At 42.0% G+C, this 20,128-nt stretch overlaps 1 protein-coding gene across 1 annotated transcript in view; it reads left to right on the forward strand.

Moving 5' to 3' along the window:
- Window positions 1-214: 214 nt before the first annotated feature.
- Window positions 215-20,128, forward strand: part of Scin (scinderin) — an 83,530-nt gene continuing 63,616 nt past the window's right edge. The window contains exons 1-3 of the mRNA XM_003469864.4: window positions 215-500; window positions 6,937-7,091; window positions 11,733-11,894. Of these exons, the coding sequence (XP_003469912.2) occupies window positions 302-500; window positions 6,937-7,091; window positions 11,733-11,894 (516 nt within the window). The 5' untranslated portion in view covers window positions 215-301. The remainder of the gene's footprint in view (window positions 501-6,936; window positions 7,092-11,732; window positions 11,895-20,128) is intronic.

A 20,128-nucleotide genomic window follows, 5' to 3' on the forward strand; every position in this document is an offset into this window, starting at 1 on the left:
GATAGAAAAAGGTCTTTTCCAGGCGTTTCCTTGCACCCCCTCCAGAGCCCCAGATTCCGGGCGCCAGTTCCTCTTCTGCCCGCGAGGGCGTGAGGGCGTGGAGCTTCGCGCAGCGCTGTGCTCCAGGTTGAACCGCCGACTCCTCCGGCTACGCCTGTCCGGGCACCGGCCCCTCCGCTCCGAGCCCCGCCTCCCCGAGTGGAGCCCTATAAAACCGCCGCGCACCGGCTCCCTCCAGCCCGTCTGGATTCCGCCGGGCTTGGGGCGTGGAGGTCTGGGCATCGGGCGCCGCAGCGGGAGCATGGCCCAAGAGCTGTACCACCCCGAGTTCGCCCGCGCGGGCCAGCAGCCGGGGCTGCAGGTCTGGAGGATCGAGAAGCTGGAGCTGGTCCCGGTGCCCGAGGGCGCGCACGGCGACTTCTTCGTGGGAGACGCCTACCTGGTGCTGCACACCGCGCGCGCCAGCCGGGGCTTCGTCTACCGCCTGCACTTCTGGCTGGGTAAGCGGCGCCCGGCGGCCGGGATTGCAGGGATTTGCAGGCTCTGCGCCGGAGGGGCGTGCAGACCCTCAGATCGCAGCAGCTCCCTTTGCTGGCCGCGGACCCGCGGCAGGCGGGTGTGGAGAGGCCCCTGCCTGCTGGCTTCGCCCTGGGTCAAGGCTTTCGCGTGGGTTCCAAGGGCTTTTTGCCCTGGCCACCTCCCCGCCTTCGAACCCCTCTCATTCCCGGGGCGCCGCCTCGGGACCCCTCCTCCTGCTGGCCCAGCTCGCTCCCCTGCGGGCAGGTTCAGTCCTGGTTCGCTAGGGCGGAGGGGAGTAGGACAAATCTGCGCGCATCTGCCTCAGCTGTCGGGCGTCCGGCTGTCCCGTGTGTGCTTGTATTTCTCTAAATTTCGGGGGTCAGTTGTCCGGGTTGTTTAAAATCCAGTTTCTTCCTGCATAACAGTCCTGGCTGAGCAGGGCGCAAAGGAGATTTTAGTTACATGAATAACTTTCTGTGGGTGAGCTATTTAGACAGGCCGCTGTTTACATTAACTTATTAGTCTGTTTTACCAGGGACCTGGTGTGGACGGTGGTAATTAACACCGGCTGCCTTCGCGCCAGGCTGGGTGGACAGTGGGCCTGTGTGTCCCGCTGCTCCGCCTCGCGCTCTTCTGGTAAACACCCTGCGTCCACCCTGCCCTCCCGTGCGTCTGGTGCCAGTGGGCGCGCACCGCTGACAGCCCGCCGATTATCCGCGCCAGAGTGCCTTCTTCTGCATCTGGCTGGCCTCTTTTCTGCTTGGGTTTCTGTAGTTTTATTCTTGGGTTCAGAGGAAAGCACGCGCAACCACGGGCAGCCAGAGTTCGTGTCTGAAAACTGACGTTTTTATTGAAGATAGTCAACAAGTGGAGAACACTGAGAAGCCACTTTCTGAGCCTTTGCAAACACCCCGGAGCCGGCGGGCGCCCGTGAGAAAGAATCACAGGAAGATAGCAGTTTGAACCGCAGTGTTCAGTGTGATGCTTGCGGGAGGTGATGAGCAGCAGGCTGCGGCTGATTGTGAAACAGTCTGGTTTCCCGCTGCGGTGTCTCTGTGCTAGTGCATTCCAGTGCACAGCGGTCCAAAGAAAGGCAGAATCTCAGTGTGCGTTCTGTGTGCTTGAATGCCTGAGGCAGCCTCGGTCTCCATCCCGAAAGCGGGTCTGGAGGTGCAGAAGTCCCGGAAGGGCCATTGTTTGCCATTGGGGGGAATTAAAATGTGAAAGACATATGTACACAGCAATTAACTTTGACTTTGTCGGGAGACTGGAAAAAGGCTTTGAGCACACATCTGTAATTCTACGAGTGGGTAGAATTTTTCTTACACACGTGAGTGCCCACCATGCTTGGTGGGGTTTGCAGAATCACTCGAACTCTCGTTCAGTACTCACCTATTTCAAAACAAAATAGTGCTGTGGGAGGCATTTTGGGAGATGAATATTTGATGGGACGTTCCTGAGAATTCACCATCTGAGTGGTGCCAGGAGATACTGGTGCGAGGGAACCCTGGAGAATGCCAGGAGCGTGTGAAAAACATGCGAGAGAATGAGGAGCCTGGATGGAAATGGGGACAAGGCCCCTGTGGGCAAGAGAAAATCACCTGCACAGCCTGCAGGATCGGAAGAGAGAGTCGTCCAGCACTGCCTGCTTCCGTTCCCTAAGCAACATGCCGTCTAAGAGTCTCCTCTAAGAATTTAGATAAATTCATGAGGATTAATGAGAGAGAGGGCTGGCGACACATTCCAGGGGAGAGAACTGAAAGTTCAGGGGGAGGACGCATTTGATGAAAAGAAATCTGGAAATCAATCAAAGGAGGAGCAGTAAAGCTGGAGTCAAGTGGAAAAGGCAAACACACAGCACAGAAGTGAGGAAACAGGCAAAAGAGGAGACAAAAAGGGGAACAGGAAGTGGGCCCCAAAGTGAGAGAGAACGGGGGGGGGGGCACCTTTCTGGGTCTCTCTCCCGTGTCTGTGACCTCATTGCCTACCTCAGATCTTTCCACACACCACCTTGCGTTGACATTGCATGTTTCAGTGCACGGAAAGTAAGAATTTGTTGTGTATAATGCAAAAGTTTTTGCATCAACCCTTAAAAAAAGGAGCTCAGCTTGGTACCTAGGAATTTAAATGCATTCACCTTCTGCTTCTGGTTCCTTCCATTTTGTGAGGGGAAATAGTCAGAAGTGGGTCCCTGCCACGTCCCTGGTCTGTGCTGCAAACACCTCCCCGGTCCTTCTCCTCACCAGTTTTACACTTTATATAAATACGGTTTTTAAAGCAACATGCACATGTATTAGGACTAGCCTGGTTAAGCCTGAGCAAGGTGCTGGGAATTGATTATGGTAAACAACACAAGGAACTCGGGAAGGCTCCTGAGAAACTGGGTAGCTAGCATTGCTGGGCTGAGGGGCTGAGGTGGAGGTAACCTGGCAGAGCACCTGGAAAAGGGTTTGGCAGTTCCTCCAAAAGTAAGCATGTGGTCAGGCGTGGAGCCACACTCCTGTAATTCTAACACGAGGGAGGGTGAGGCAGGAGAAGCACCATGGATTTGAGGCCATAGTGAGTTCAAGACCAGTTTAAACCTCATAGTTAGACCCTGTCTCAAAAACAACAACAAAAAAGACAAAATTCAACATGCAACTGCCATGTGACCCATAAATTGCATTCATGATAATTCATTCCATGCAAAAAATCTATGCATAATTGTGCATAGTGAGTTTATTTGAGTAGCCAAAAACTAGAATCGAATACTCTTTCAACTGGTGACTGGTTTGACAACTTGTGATCTATCTCTTCCAGGAAATATTACCCAGCAATAAAGAGGATCAAGCTACTGGGTTCCATTTAGGATGAATCTCCAGAGAATTATGCTAGGCTTTGGAAAAGGGCTAAAAGGTTGTGTGTTATAGGATTCCATCTCTACAATAGTTTTGAAATGAGAAAACTTCAGATTTGTTGCCAGAGGTTAGAGATAGGGCGAATAGGAGGCACAATTAGGAGGCAGGTGGAGCGTTAAAGGGAGAACGTGAGCAATCTTTTGGGTGATGGAACTTGACAGTATCCTGACTTCATCTAAGGCAGAGTCATGCATTTGTACAGGAGGTAAGATTTTGCACAATAAAATGCACACAAAAACATCAGTGAGTACATGTAAAAGAGAACTGTGAACAAGAGACCTGGATTTTATCAACGTGAATATCCTCACTGTGAGATTCTATGCGAAAGTATACATGTGCACTTCTAACTTAGTATACCTTAGAATACTAAATCAGACCACAGTTTTATAAGATGCCATTATAAGGGGACGTGAGAGTGTTGACCTGTATGTCTGTTTACCAATAGGAAACCTTCATTCTAGGTAGAGAGAGTTTCCTTTCCCAAGGGTTCTGTGTCCAGACTATTTTACCATACCAGGGCCTGTGCCTTTTCATCTATATTTCATAATTATACGTATATGTCTTACATATGTGTATGGTAAGGCTTCTTATGATTTAAATAAGAATAGCATTAAGACTATAGATCAATTGGTAAGAACTGACCTCATTCTTAGGTTGAATTTCTTCCAATACAGGGACATTGTGCTTTACATTTATGTAGGTCTTTCTCTGATTCTTTCCATCACCAGTTTGAAATTTTCAGCAATGGGTCCTATGTATGTTTTGGTGAATATATGCCTGAGTAATTCATTTTCTTTTCTTTTTTTTGTCTTTTTGAGACAGGGTCTCACTATGCAGTTCAGGCTGGCCTCGAGTTCACTTTGTAGCCCAGGCTGGCCTCGAACTCACAATGATCCTCCTGCCTCAGCCTCCTGAGTGCTGGGCTTACAGGCGTGAGCCACCATGCCCAGCGAGTAATTCATTTTCTTTAGAGCGATTAAAAATAGCATTTTAAATTTTAGTTTCTGTATCTTCATCGTTTCTATATAGACGTGTGACCAATTTTTATTATTGTTCTATCTTGTATCCTTGCTGAATGTACTTGTTAATTCCAGGAGGGTTTTTTTGTAGGTTCCTTAAAGTTTACTTTGCGAATAAACCTGTGATCACTAAATTGAGACAGTTTTTTATTTCTTCATTTCCAACCTGCATGCTTTTTGTTTCTTTTCTTACCTTACTGTGGTGGTTAGAATTTCCTGTACTAGCTCAGTAAGAATGGTGAGTGTGGACATGCTTCCTACTGTTCTTGATCTTGTGAGAAAGATATGTAAGTGTTATATTAGCTCTGTATTCTTTGTAGATGCTACTTACGAAGTTGGAAATGTTCTCTTATTCCTAAAGTGTTGATTATCCTGGAGTGACTTAGTTTTAAAGCTCTTTTTTCATCTGTGCTTTGTATACAAAGCTATCACATGCCCCAAACAATTTTATGAGGTTTAGGGTATATGTACAAGTGTAACAACATAGCCAGATATAAAATAATACAACATAACACAGTGTAGCCAGTAAAATCAGCTTAGGAAAACAACAAATGAAGTCGTAAGTAGAATTCACAGGGGAAAAACCACAGAAAGTCATAAGCAGAATTCATACAGAGTTCGTATGTTTCTGAAGAATTGGTAGAGTTTCATCATGATGCAGCAGAATTTGATGATAATTTTCACATCCAAAGACTGACTTTGGCTTCATTAAGGTCTTTCAACTCCTCTTGGGCAAGAACTGTGGCTTATCCATACTGGGCTAACAAAATATATAAACATCAGCAAATGGGAGTATAACTGAATTTATTTCCAGTTCATTCATTAACTTTATGCTGATCTATTTTCATCTACATAAAAGAATTTGGGTTTCAGGGCTGGAGATACACTCAGTGGCCCAACTTGTAGTCAGTCAGGTGATGATATTTAAAGCAAATATGTTATCCTCAACACCTTTGTTAATAGCCTTGATTTAAAGTCCTGTCAAAGCATTTCTGTCCAAAATTATGTATTTTTGGTGTTAGCTTTGATCAAGAAACTGACAAAATTGTTCTCATGTTTAGTATTCTTTGCTGAAATGTTGCTTGAGATCTTTGCTGCACAAGTCACCTTTGAGTGTGAGAGGCGAATTGTGAAGAAACAGAAGTCTTTCTTTACTGTAGCTCACTGATTTTTAAGTTTGGGGGAATACTTCCTTGGAGTTGTTTAGGTGAACTATTTTATCATTACAGTGTCTAAATGTTTATGCATCAGTTATTCTGTGTTAATGAATATATCCTGGTTACCACACAACTTTACTACTAATGAGAGTTGTAGTTTAAAAAATTAATCTACTAATGTGCCTCCTTAAGAGCCAGCTCTTTACCTTCACACAAGCCTGCGTCCTGGTCCTTTTCTGCCACAGGTCACCTTGGAGTCTCAGAAAAATGACTCAGCTCTTCTAAGCCATGTACTATGGTAGAAAACAGGTTCTGCTGCATGAGGTTGCTTGCAAACCACTAGTGTGAGACACTAGCACGGCGTGTGCCCATGACCAGGCACTAACAGGACATTGAGCTATTAAACAATGAATGCTTTGTGGCTTTTGTGCAGTTTGGAGATAGCGAAGGTTTTGAAGCATTTTTTGGTTTTTTGTTTTCTTTTTGAGATAGGGTCTTGCTGTGTATTCCAGGCTGACCTTGAACTCATAGCGATCCTCTTGACTGCTAGAATTAGAGGTGTTCCCTGCCATGCCTGGCTTATGAAGGTTTTCAAATGAAACTGGATAAAATCTGGTTCTTGGGATTGTCTTGCCCCCGCCTGTATGCCACAGACATTGATTCCTAGAACATCTTATTCCACTCAGTGAGGTTGCCTGGGTAGGATGTGTTTCAGAATAGTGAAAATCAAGTGTATATTAATGTGCTAAGTTCCCGGGACAGTAACAGGTACATTAACATTCGTTATATGTTGTACTATCTCCTCCACTCCTGTTTCCTTCTGATCAAACGAAAGTAATAAGACAGTAAAATGGGAACAGACTAAAAAATGAGTATAAATTAAAAAGTTCATTTCCTATTTTAAAAACCACTTAATTTTCTGGTTTTTGATTATGACCCATACTAACACAATGAATTATTAGAAGAAGCCTAGTGTTTAATGATAATAATGGCTAAGACAATTCCAAAATATTTTCCTATCCAGGTTATTGACTCTACCAAGTGATACTTTCCTAAATCTTAGTATATTATTGTATCTTCTCAAGCGTAATCAGACAGCAGAGTTTCTGTAAAAAAATTTTTTAAAGGAATTGGAAAATGCAGGAATAACACCAAGGGTTTAGTTATTTGTCAAATAATATTTTATGTTTTATGCTGTTTCTTTTGGAAGAGATTTTACAGAGGACTGTTTGTTGTAGTGATACACAGTCGAAGAGACTGTTTCTGATTTCCTTAATGTCAAGAATTCTGTCTTAATACTGTTGCTTGCCTGCTAACTGAAGTGCTGTCATTTGCTCCCGGTAGGAAAAGAGTGTTCCCAGGATGAGAGCACAGCGGCTGCCATCTTCACCGTCCAGATGGATGACTTCCTGGGGGGCAAGCCGGTGCAGAGCAGGGAGCTCCAGGGCTTCGAGTCCACTGATTTTGTGGGATACTTCAAAGGAGGCCTGAAGTACAAGGTGAGCACTGTTCTCGGACTCTCCTTGTGACAGTGTCAGTTTCTCCCAGCCTACCCTCGTGGTGTCTTCAGAGAATGCAAGTTCAGTGAGGGGGTCTTGGGGGCTTCTTTTTGCTGTTCCTGTCTTTTTGGATCTGCTTTGTTCGCTGCTCCATCCCCACTGTCTGTTGGAGACGCAGTAGGTGCTCAGTAAGTGTTTGGAGTCCATGGTGTGTGTGAACCATGCAGGCTTAATTTATTTTGATAAACTAGTGCTTGGTTTGTCTTCACGAGAAAACCCTTTAATATATTGTAAGCTTATTTTAGTGGTTAGCATTTTTTAAATACTTTAGAAATTTCAAGCTTTTTGCTAGCCAGTTTGTAGTACATAATGGTTACATTAGTCTTGGGGAGCTGGTACATGGATGTGACACAGATTAGGGTTTTTTTCTGTGCTCTTCCCTTTCTTCTCCTTCTCTCCATCCTTGATCTCCTCCCATTTGGAAAAGTTCTATCTATCTCCCTGTTTCCTTTTATTTTTGCTCTTTAGATTACAATTAGATTATTAAATAACGATTAACATTGTTTACTGAATTCTTAGCGTTTTCATTTTTGCTATTCTAGTGAATCTCTGAATTTGCTGCCAGTAAGCCAAGCTTTCAGAATCTCAGCCTCTCTGGGGTACCTTAGCACAGCATTTATGGCAACTATAATTTCAGGTCCTACAAAGAACTATACGCATATTACCCGGCAGTGTAACACAGACACAAAGGAAACCACTGAGCTGAACATATGTGGGGTTCAACCGCACAGACCCCAATACACACACACACAACAAACATTAATGACTAGATGGTTCTATCCCTTTAAGTAAAGGAGAATTGGTTTTCCGGAGTCCTCTTCAAGCATCACAGACTGGCTGCCCTCCCCTAGGGCCTCCCCTGCTGGTTCAGGTGTTGGTGTGAGCTTGAGGAATACCCTCCCGGCAGCTCTCCAGACCCCAGCCTGCTCAACAGGTGCTGTGCACACCCCACTTCCCACCCCGCCAGCACCCGGAACCTCACAGCTAAACTGGATTCCCACGGCTTACTCACTTGCCTACTAATAGGCCTGGTTCGTTTGTACTTTTATCTGTCGGATCCTTGGTTGACTACTTTGCAGTTCCTTTGAGATCAGGGCAAAACAGCTGTAAGTTCTGTTTCCTCTCTGGAAATCCTTATCTCATACCAGGATATAAACATGGGACTATTCCCTGTCCTCTTATTCCATTCACATGAGTCCCTCTGGTTTATGAGAAATGATCCAAAAACTCCCTTCATGTGAATGAATCTAACATTTTAAACATGAAAGGACAGATTGTTACTTGAGAGTAGTTGCTGTGGCAACTACTTAGTCCTACTTAGGGTCCCTTTTTTCTGTATCTGACTTCTTTGCCTTAAGGCAGATTCTTTCTGTCTTGATTTCCTCAAGTGTATAATGGGTAAGATTAACAGCTATTATAAGGATTAAAGATCAAATTAAATACCAAAAGATATATACAGTACAGAATCAATAAGGGCATATATATATATATATATATATATATATATATATATATTTTTTTTTTTTGTCTTTTTCCTTTTCATCGGTACCGGGGATCAAACTCAGAACTGCCTGCTTGCAAGGCAGGCTCTTATGCCACTGAGCTAACTCCCCAGCCCCCAAGGGCATATTGTTAATCCTGCTGGCTATTAACAGGACCTTTGAAATCAAACTTCTGCATGCATATTAAAGACCAGACACGAGAAGTAGTAATTTCACAGTTTTTGGAGGATTATATCCTAATTACTGACATTAAGATCACCGCAAATCAACATTTTTCTGAAAGAGGATATTTGGCAACGGAGATTAAATTTATAGCAAGATAATCACTTGGCTGTCTTATCGCTAGTGACACAAAACAGATGCCAGTGTGGTTGCAGCATTACTTAAGAGAAAATGTGGTGGCAGAGATAATTTTCTACCCAATATAGGAAAGATGCAAATATTATACTGCATTCATCCCAATACGTGTATTAGCTTCAAGCTTATGGGAATATGTTAATGACATCATTATATTATCTCACTTAATGTAAACATTCATATGGTTCAGTTAGCATCATTACCACTCTTTTAAGATAAATAAGGCTTGGAGAGGCCACTTACTGTAACTTACCAGGGCTTAGGGCTAGTGTGTGACCCAGAGACCATCTGCTCCAGGGCCTACATTGGTAATCATTATTCTGTGGTGCTCTTAATATTAATAATGATTCATATGTCAGGACAAGATTTTAGTTTTAACTTTACTCTCTGTATCAGTTTATTTGGAATGGACAAAATTTGACAAAATCTGTCACTAGCACGTTTGTGAAAATCATTATGAGTTGCCGAATGCTAAGATTCAGACAGGAAATACTAAGATCATCTTCCTGCCTCATTTTGGTTGGTTGTCTGCCATTTCTCTCTGAGATCTTTGGGAGCTTGGGGTGTGGTTATAGTGGACTGCTACTTACCCTGCTCTCTTACGTTAAATTTTTTTGATTCCAGGAATCAAACTCAGGACCTTGCACTTGCCAGGCAAGTGCTGTGCCGCTGAACCATATACCCTCCCTTAACTTTCTTTCTGATACACTCTTCTCAAGCTCAATGAGATCTTGCCTTTAATTAGCATTGTAGACAGTGAGCATGAGCTGGCAAACCTTATTTATGGTTTCCAAGGTGATCCACTTTGCTGTGATTTTGCCTTGTGAAAGCAGAGAAAGGCTGGACATTTCTAGTGTTAATTCACAGAATATTTATGGAACAAATATTTCTTGTCTGATGCCGACATTTATGGAATAGGTAGTTTTTCCTTTGTGTATTTTGGCATTAAGTATTAGAGACAAGATTACTTTTACAATAATGTTAATTTTTCAGACTATGTATCACTCTGGTTATATGTATGTGACTAACTGAAAAGTTAAGTGTACTCTGTATTTTATAACCTTTCATATGACACTATTTACTGTTTTTTAAAAATCAGATCACAATATGTATTTCTGTTAATTTAAAAATAAAATGGCCCCAAACAGTAGTGTATAGATGAAAACTTACATTTATTTTATTGCATAATACTTACTTTATTCAAAGAATAAATAATACTTTATTCAAAGAATAAAGTGGTAATCTTTGCAAAACTATGACCTGGGAAGTTATGTACAGACATGCCTCACTTCATGATCTATCTGTTTAACCACTGCTCTTGCAAAGAATAAAGAAGTGTGGTAATCTTTGCAAAACCATGGTCTGGGAAATTATATATATACAGATATCTCTCACTTAATGACTTACAACAAAGGTTTGCTGTTAAGGACTTATGAAGCACTATTTGGACTTACGCCCATCTTTGCTTTGTACAGTTCTGTATGTCTTGGTTATAAAGCCTCAATATCTTTTTTTTTTCTTTTGGTGCAGTGCACCTTGTTTATACAGTACTGTGATTTTTGCTGATTGTACTATACAGCACAAGTATAGTATTATACTTTTATGTTCTTTATACATTATAGTACTGCATGTGAGAGTTACACAAATAAGAGCCAAGTCATCAAGTTGGAGTTACCTTTGACCATTGCTTTGTTCTGAATCTTGTCCTGAACATACTATCTACAGTTCCTCATTTGGTGACCAACTGATTTAGTGACCCAGTTGCAAGAATGTAACTAGGACCTTAAATGACAAGTGTCTGTATTTCTTGAAAATTGAAGTTAGAACTGTCCTGTATCAATATTTAATTCATTCTATTTGTGGATATCTTTTCCTGGATAACATAGAAATTCAGACAAGGTAAAATTGAAAAATGTGTTCACGTTTACACATGTAGTTTAAACCATTATTTTGGATTCACTGTACCTATTTTGAATAAGCTTGAAAGTCAAACTATTTTATAGATTACTGAATATCATTAATTTCTCTTACCATTATTGTAGAAGGTCTTTGGTCTATGAATAACAGGGTTTTGTTTATACGGCCTCTTAATTATGCAAAGTACCCTATAATTAATTATGCAAGTAAAGATATAGTTCCTAAAATTTAGTTAGAAACAAATGAAAAGGCAAAATATGTTTGCAGATGATGCAAGCAGATGTAGTTGATACATGCAAAACCAAAGACCATACATAAGAGCAATCTTTGGATCTCCACGGCACCTTCTCTGTCCTAAGTGTGACACTGGGAATGCGGGGTGCCCTGTCCTGTGCTGCTGACATCTGTGCTTGTTACCTCTGATTTTCTAGCCTCCCAACCTCTTCTTCCCTGGAATTCTTGTCTGCCTTCTCACTGATTCAATTTTTGTGAATCACCAGTTCCCACAAGGCCAGAACTATGGGCTTTTCTCTTCTGTTGCTACATCAGGGTTTTCTTTGTTGAAAGTCCTCACTGTTTGAAATTGAAATGCTAAAAGAAAGAGACCAAATAAAGAACACAGAAACAACCCTGTTGATCTACCAAGGAATTCTCTCGTGATGTTTTAAGTTGTCATGTGCACATGGGTGGCTGTTTTATGCTGGATGTTTTATGGTGGTGCACAGCTGTGGCATGGACAGCTGTTTCCTGACATGGAAACAACCTCATGGTTGTGCTCTCTGTTCTGTCTTCCTGCCCTGGTCAGGCTGGAGGTGTGGCATCGGGACTCAACCATGTTCTCACCAATGACCTGTCCGCCCAGAGGCTCCTGCATGTGAAGGGACGCAGAGTGGTCAGGGCCACGGAAGTTTCCCTCAGCTGGGACAGTTTCAACAAGGGTGACTGCTTCATCGTGGACCTTGGACACGTAAGTTTCATCCACACACATACACTTGGACTCCAAAGTAAACTGCTGTCAGGTCCAACTAGGTGCACGGCTCGGCTCGTTGGTGATGGTGACTCCTCCCACACACACCCTTGGAAGCCCGTATTGTTTACACAAGTGGCGATTGTATTGTACGAGTAACTGGCACGCTTTTGAGGACAAAGTGGGGATTCAAATTTTTATGTTCTTTGGTAGGTGTAGAATACAGTTGTGATTTAGTTCTTCCTAGCATAGAACAGAAACAGTAATTTTCAATATATTTCCCCTTCTTTCTGAACAGAGCTTCCTCTAATTATTTTTGTCCTTAATTGTGTGTGGGGAAATTGATTCCCTCAGCTGTCAGTGGTTCTAGAATTTAATGTGGGGATTGGGTGAGTCTAAAATAGCCTGTTAAAGAAGTTTGGGGAAAAATTTAAACACATACACAAACATATATATATTATTATTTTGCAGTTTTCAGTAATCTTAGGGTTTTAGAAGAAAAGACAAGTACAGATATCCACTATGATCTTAATAGGGTAGTAAATGGTGTATTATGTCTGACCATGTTCTTTCTGAGAAGTGAAGCTCCTCTAATGTCAGATAAGCTTATTAATCACTAGCATCTTGACAGAGAAGACTTACTGCAAGGAAATGTATTAGCAGTATAGAATTTTGAGATAATGCAGCAAGAAAAAGCCAAAAAAGTTTATTCCATACACAGGGGAAGGATATGAAGGATTCTGAAAATAGAGACTACATTATGAAAGTTCTATTTAACCAGTATTGATCTGACAACAACCCAGACCTTAAATATAGTAAAGTTAGTCTGGAAAAATACCTCAAGGCATAAAGGTCATCAGTTTCGGTAAGTTAGGGGACATTTGTAGTTTTACTTTGCTGATGTATAATCTTACTGTTTTGGATCATGCCAGCTTGTATGAGCAGTTCAGGTCATAATTACGTTAGCTGTCAAAGTGCAATGCTCAGTACTATCCTGAGACACCTGCACCCAGAATGGCAGTACCTTCACCCTGCATCTCACAGTGTATTTCTTGAAAAAGTCCTTTTCAATGGCAGAAGCTTACCACGTCTTTTCACTGGATTTGAGTCCTGACCTTTAGTTTTAGGCACGAAACAGCCACTTTTCCATTCTTTCATTATGCTACGCCAAACATAAATCAAAATGCCCACAAAAATCATTAAGCCACATGGTTCTCAGTGGTGGAAGGAGGGTGATCAAGGGAAGGGGACGTGGACATAAACAGAATTAAGATGTGTTGTGTCCACACACACCAACTGCCCATGGTGACTGTAGTCATTATGTGCTGTAAACATCGACTAATAAAAATAAAAATTAAAAAAATAAAACAATGACAGCAGCCCCTCAAAGCCACTGCACGGTAATTGCTGACCTCAACTTTCACTTCTACCAATTTCATTTTGAAGTCGTTTATAATTGATAAAGGGTTTAAAAACATGAAATGCCTTTTTTTCCCAAAGAAAAAGGAGAGCTCAGTACTTATTCCAGTTACTGTAACTTTAGGTTTTCATCTATAAATGTAGGTTTTGATTAAGGGATCTCTAGGGCTTCTAAGTGACAGGAACACTGGCTAGTGGTAATGTAACTCATACCTGCCACTACTTGGAATTATTTCTTGCCTAAAACATTTATTGTTTCATGCAATTGCCATATACATGCAATAATCCATTTAATTATCATGAATAACTTCAATTCAGCTTTCTAACTATCTATTCTGAGATATGGGGCAAATCATTAACCTCTGGACCTTTAGTTTCCTTATTTTTTACATCTGGACTGGTCTCCAGTGCCACTTTTGGCTTTAGCCAGCTGTGATTCACACGGGCACATCTGGGACATGGCAGTTATCTTTCCAGTTATCAAAAAGTGATAAGGTGCAGGCAAATTACTGTCATTCACAATAGTTGTGTGGTGACCAGGGAGACACCAGGTCTTCTTGCTATACAAAGCTAACTTGTATATAATATGTGATATGAGGAAGCAAAATGTCTTGTAGGCATTTCAGACCTGTTGACGTCTAATCTGGATAAAATTCTCCTGGAAAACGCTTATTATTTTGTAGAATGAGTGTTAAGTTTCCACAGGGGCTACATAAATAATTGGATGTTGTGGTAGGCATGCTCTCTCGCCGTAGGGGTGTTACACTGGGAAAATGACCCACAATCCAGACTCAGATAAAGGCACAGAATCTCTACATGAGTTCCAGAGCATTCAACTATTTAAGAGTAATTCATCTTTATTTTATATAGTTAATTATGTGTAATAACACGTGTCCTCCTGCTCACAGGCCTCGTAGGAGAGATATATGGAATGGTTTTGTTGCACAGTTCCTTGTGTTTAGTGATCTCATATATTGTAGAAGTTTCTCACCCTCTAAAGGGACAGTCTGATGGAATCAATGTGTGGATTCTTCTGTGCACTGTACAAGCACCCACAATATTTGCATTTGTATTACTAACCTTTAATCAATTGATACATTGCCAGAAATTTCTAAATGATGATAAGATCTTGAGATTATCCTTATAACTTTATTTTGGGGGTATGGCACAATAAACAAGAACTTTCTGACTCATCATATCTTAATAGCAGTTATTGAGTTAATTATTTAAAAACCACCTTTCTGTGTTAGATGACACAAAATGAAACCAAAGCAGTTTAAGTTTGTTTTATTAACCAGGTATAAAAAAATGTAGGTTAAATCTCTAAAGCTGCCATCCAGCTATAGTCAGCTGGCCGAAACTAATGTTATGGGTATAGTAATGCTTAGGGGATGTCAGCTTTTGTGATACTTACTTTGATTAATATGATATGCACATGCATTGGAAACATTTACTGTTTTATGGGGTTTTAGGCTACAGTAGATTCCCTAGATTTGACAGTGTAACCTCCCCAACCCAAGGCTGCAGATTACAAAATAATGATAAGGTTAGCCAGTATAAAGATTAAGGAAATCATGAATATTTTATAGAATAATATGTATGCAGACATTCTCATTTAATGATTAAGTCAGTTCCTGTGACTAGGTTGCTAAATGAACTGGTCACTAAATGAGGAACTGTATGTAAGTACATGCATTATAAGATCCAGAGCAAAGAAATGGTCAAAGGAGCTCCAACTTGATGATTTTGCTTTTATGTGCGTAACTCTCACATGCAGTATTGTGACATGTAACAGAACACAAAACTACATTATTGTACTGTACAGTACGGTCAGAAAAAACTCTAGTACTGCATGAACAAGATGTACTATACAGAAAAAGACACCGAGTCTTTATCAACAAAATGTACAGAATGTGCAAAATAGGAAACACAGATCATAAGTTCAAGCAGTGGATTTTAAATTCAAACAGTGCTCTTTGGTCCTGAATCTGAGCAGGTGTTAAACAGGTATGAAAATTATTTGTATGTTATGTAAGTGCATTTTCAGGAAAACAGTTTGGAAGAAGGCTAGATCTTAGCCATTCATACTTTACTGAAAGTGCTTTCAAACTATGCATTTTAATCTTGATAAACTTATTATTGTTTAACCGTTAATTTTAAAGAAACGAGAAAGTAACTAATAAAATCTGAAGATATTACAGTGAAGTGCTGGCAACTGCAAGATGTAAATGACAGTGGAAAAGCCCATATTTTTTACATCATTGGTCATTATACAAAACCAAATCAAAATGAGATACCAGTTTATATCTATCTATAAGAGAGCACTATAATCAAAAAGCAGAAAATAGCAAGTGTTGGTCAAGACACTGAAAAACTGGGACCCTGTGCCTTGCTGACAGGAATGTAAAAATGATATAGTTGCTATGAAGGTCCTTTGGAAGTTCCTTAGAAAGTTAGATTACCTGGAAAAATGGCTTAGCAATTCTACTCTAGATACATACCCTCCCCAAAACTGAAAACAGATACTCATACACCAGCGTTCACAGCAGCACCATTCATGATAGCTGAAATGTGGAAGCAGGTCAAGTGTTTATTAACACATAAATAGATAAACACACACGGTATATTATTCATCCATGAGAAAGGGCTGCAATTCTGATGCGTGATACTTACAGACATGAACTTTAAAAACATCATGTTGAGTAAAAGAGCCAGATACAAAAGGAAATACATAATACGATCTCACTTATAAAGAAAGACTTAAAATCCTCAAGTTCATAGAGAAACAAGTTACCAGGGGCTGAGGAGAATAAAGTTATTCTTAATGGGCATGCAATATGGTATCTGTTTGAGATGCTGTAAAGGTTGTGGAAACACAGTAGTGATGTTTGCATTCATTATGAATATAAGTAAGGCCATTGTACCGTACACTTAAGTCAATAAATTGTGCATTATAAAATATATATGTTTAATACAGAAATGGGAAAAAAGAGAGAAGCCCTCATTGTGAAGGTCTGAGGTCTGGGTTTACTCTTAGAAATGCATGTTAGTCAGTTCCTAGTGGAGAAGTAGGCCTCAGAGGGTAGCAATTCCTGTGGTGAGTTGCTAAATCCTGACTCAGGCATGTTCTGTTTCTTTGTGAATGCGTTTGGTCACTTGTCCCTCTGTGCCCTGCTCTCCTGGCTGTACCCCATTGTTTAGATCTGTCATTCCGAAAAAGCAGTGTTCACTCCCTCATTCTCCAGTCCTCAACTGGAGGTGTCTAACTTTCCCTTCCGCCATCTTGTCTCACAGGCATCCGTGACCCCTGCTGAATCCAGAGGACACCTCTGTCATTACCCTCCATGTCTGGGCTGCAGTGTCACTGTGCCTTGTGTTCACTCTTTCCCTTTCTCATCTTCTTCCCCTTCAGGCTATTTTTCTTCTTTCCTCTTTACAGTCTGCCCACCTCTTCAGTAGTGTCTTTAGGGAAGGATCCACATTGGTTATCTCTTCCTCATCCTTTCTTCTGAGCAAACACACTCAACCCCACGTCTTACCCTCCTATCTGTGGGCAGAGCTCATTTTACAGCCTAGCTTAGCCCTCCTGCCAGGCTCAAGGTCAGGCTCAGACTGCCTCCCTCCCACATATTTCAGCTGAACTGTATCAGGAGATCTTCAAACTCACCAAGTCCAGGAAACAGAGCTCACCATTGACTCTCTCATTTTAAAGCCACTTCTCCTCCCACAGACTTTACTTTATTAATAGAATTATCACTCACTAGGGCTCTCCAACTCCAAATCTGGGAGTCATCCTGATAACCTCCCAAAGCTCCCATTCAGTTAGTCATTGTCCTATTCTGTTCCGCCTCCAAAGTGTCCCCAGGCCTCCCCCACCCCACCACTGTCACTGTCTCAGTAATCAATGGGGCATGTTCTTCTCATCACATGCTTTCACCTTTCTGGATATTTTCCTTTGCCTGGAATCCACTCCTCTTTGTGACTTTTCTCCTGAACGTGTCCAGTGTCATCTCATGCTAAAACACTCAGCTCACATGTTGCTTCTTCACAGTCTGTTCCCTGAGCTTCTCCTCTTCTCCTGCTGTGTCCTGTGCTGTGGAGTCAGGTCCTTTCTTAGCTTTGTTGCCCATTCATTTCCTGGTCCCCCTCACCCACTTGGTTCCTACTATCAGACCCAGAGCATACAATCATTGAACAAATGTCTATTTTTCCAGGGTAAGGCATATCATCTCATGGAGTCATTTGTCCTGAGATGTGATCTTCTTTTTCCAGTTAAAATTTAACCTGTTTTCTTAACTTCCTGTTTCCACAGGAAGCTTAAAAATAAAAGTAATTTTTTTCCTTATTAAGATGAATTTTGTTAACCCGTAAAGTAACTCAGGCTTATCCCCCTTCCTCTCTTCCTATCCTTTAGTTGCTGAGGATGCAAATGTGATCTTGCAGCTGGGTCATGGAGTCATGGGGTGCGGGGAGGCTGGAAGTGACAGTCTGGCTAATCCTTACTCACCTGTAACCTGTAACCGTCATAGCTGTTTGACTCATTCTTGAGCTTTGGCCTCTGGCCTCTTTTCCCAAGGCATTTGCTAGAGGATATTCTTGAGCTTATTGTGGTTTCCTGACATTGTGCCTTCATATCAACGGCAAGGCCTTTTCTGGTTCTTCTGGCCACTATTCTGTTCCTCTCAGAAGCTCTGTTTTGCTTTTCCCATGCCACCCTGGAAAGACGGGACACTCTGTCCACATCGTACCAGTGCCCATTGGCCCAGCTGTCTGAACAGCTGCTGGCGGCTGCTTTCACTTTAACATACGACTGTGTCAGTCGGCTTTGTGTTACTGCCACAAGTCACCTGAAACGGTCAGTTTCAGGCCATGGTTGATTTGGACCCACTTGCTCTGGGAGCAGAAGCTGCCTGCCTCTTGGGATCTGTGAAGCAAAAGAGAGAGACAGACGAGGACTGGGGTCCCAATGTCTGCAAGGGCATGACCCCCATGTGACCACAAGATTCCAATGAGGCTTCATCTCTTCAAATTTCTGCCACCTCTAAATAGTGCCACAGGCTGGGGGCCAAGCCTTTTAGTACATTGGGCTGCGGGGGAAGAAGTGCACAGAAATCTTCTCAGGGGTTCATTGCCTCTGCTCAGCTTTGCAGGTTCTCTTAATCTGCTTTTTCTTTTTGGTACAGACTGCTCAACTTGTATTATTTTACTCTTTTGTCTAGTAGACAGTTCCTGTTATACACCCTGGCACCTAATGCCAACCTTCTGATATTAACATACAAAACCCATATTCTAGGCAGCATCCCTATACTCTACCTATCTTCAAGTTCTTTTCTAGCAAAATTGAGTTTTTTTAAAAAAATTAAAACTATATTGGGGTTTGGACTTTTGTCTTGCTATGACTGAACATGCTTAGTTTAAAATTAAATACCAAATGAACAATTTATCTTTGCTCTGGATAAATTTGCCCTTACTCCATTTATAAGAGGAGAAACTTGAAGCAATGAGAGGAATCTAATCTTAGTGTCTCCACGGTGTCCTGCAATAAAGTAGGCACAAATGTCATTTAGTGTGTGACTGAGGTGCACTGGTGAGTGGAGTGGAGCAAACAGCAGATTGTCTTTGGCCTTTGTCCTCTAGAGAGTACAGACAGACGCATGAGCAAGAGTGTGACGAGGCAGAAGGAGAAAGTCCTGGAGGAGAAGTACACGTGGTGTGACAGTGAAGGGATCCAGGCGCCAGCGAGGATGACATTTAGGATATGAAGATCTGCACCTTAATTCTCAGCCAGGGCTTCATATTGGGACCATTTGGAAGAAGTTTCACAAGTGCTGACTCTTCTAATTTGATTCCAAAGATTCTGATTTCAGTTTGGCAGTGGGACTTTGCTGTGGGTAATTTGTAAGCCCTGCCTCTAAGGGACAGTGACTGTTGAGCACCACTGCAGTATAGGAAGTGGCTGATGGGCTGCACGACTCAGGGTCATATATGGGAAGAATCAATAACTTATTTGAGTAGTTGAATCATAGCATATGTAGCTCACAGAAATGGTTTCCGGTCAAGTCTGCCTGTAAACCTAGTTTGGTTTGCAAAGCCCTTGAGTAGAGAGGAGGTAGTTTGGCCTTCTGTCACTGGTCTGTGAGAAGAACCCTTCCAAGAGGCTGGTGTGTGGCCCTGCGGGCAGCAGCTGAGCTGAAACTGTCCAGGTCCACTTCACTGTCCCTGCTCCTCCACTCGGTGGCCAAGTGGCATCACTGACCAACCCTCAAGGCTTGATCTTCCTGATTATCTCTTGCTTATTCTCTCTGTCATCCCTGCCATGCGATTTTCGGCTACAATTGCTTCCTTTCTGGTCACCAAGCCTTCCGCGGCCCCACTGTCACTCCATTCATTGTCCACCCTTCATTTAGAGGGGTTTGTTCAAAAGTAGGTGCGCAGGCCATGGAGGGATGGTATGTCAGGTTGGCTTTGAGGAACCAAACAGGTTTTCAATAAACATTTGCTTATCCCAAAACTAAAGAAGTCATAATTTAAACTACTAAAATGAAAAGAAGTTGATCTCTGGAGTTATCTCCTAAGTCGTTGTTTTTAAGCTTAGAGAAACTCCAGGCGAAAGCAGTACCTTAATGACTTTGTATGTCTGGTTAGCTAGATCTAAGGAAATGCTGAACACGATCAAGACAGTCGGCATGAGGAAGAGAAAGAGAAAGAAGTCTGGGCGCCCCTTCTCCTTTTGTGACAGTTTAGATGCATTTAGGTAATAAATGACTCTAAAAAAGGACAAAAAAGTAGCACAACCACGCTGTGTTCTTCACATG

This window comes from Cavia porcellus, unplaced genomic scaffold (genome assembly GCF_034190915.1).
Source record: "Cavia porcellus strain 051 isolate PalLab524CR breed Dunkin Hartley unplaced genomic scaffold, mCavPor4.1 scaffold_2, whole genome shotgun sequence".
NCBI lineage: Eukaryota > Metazoa > Chordata > Mammalia > Rodentia > Caviidae > Cavia > Cavia porcellus.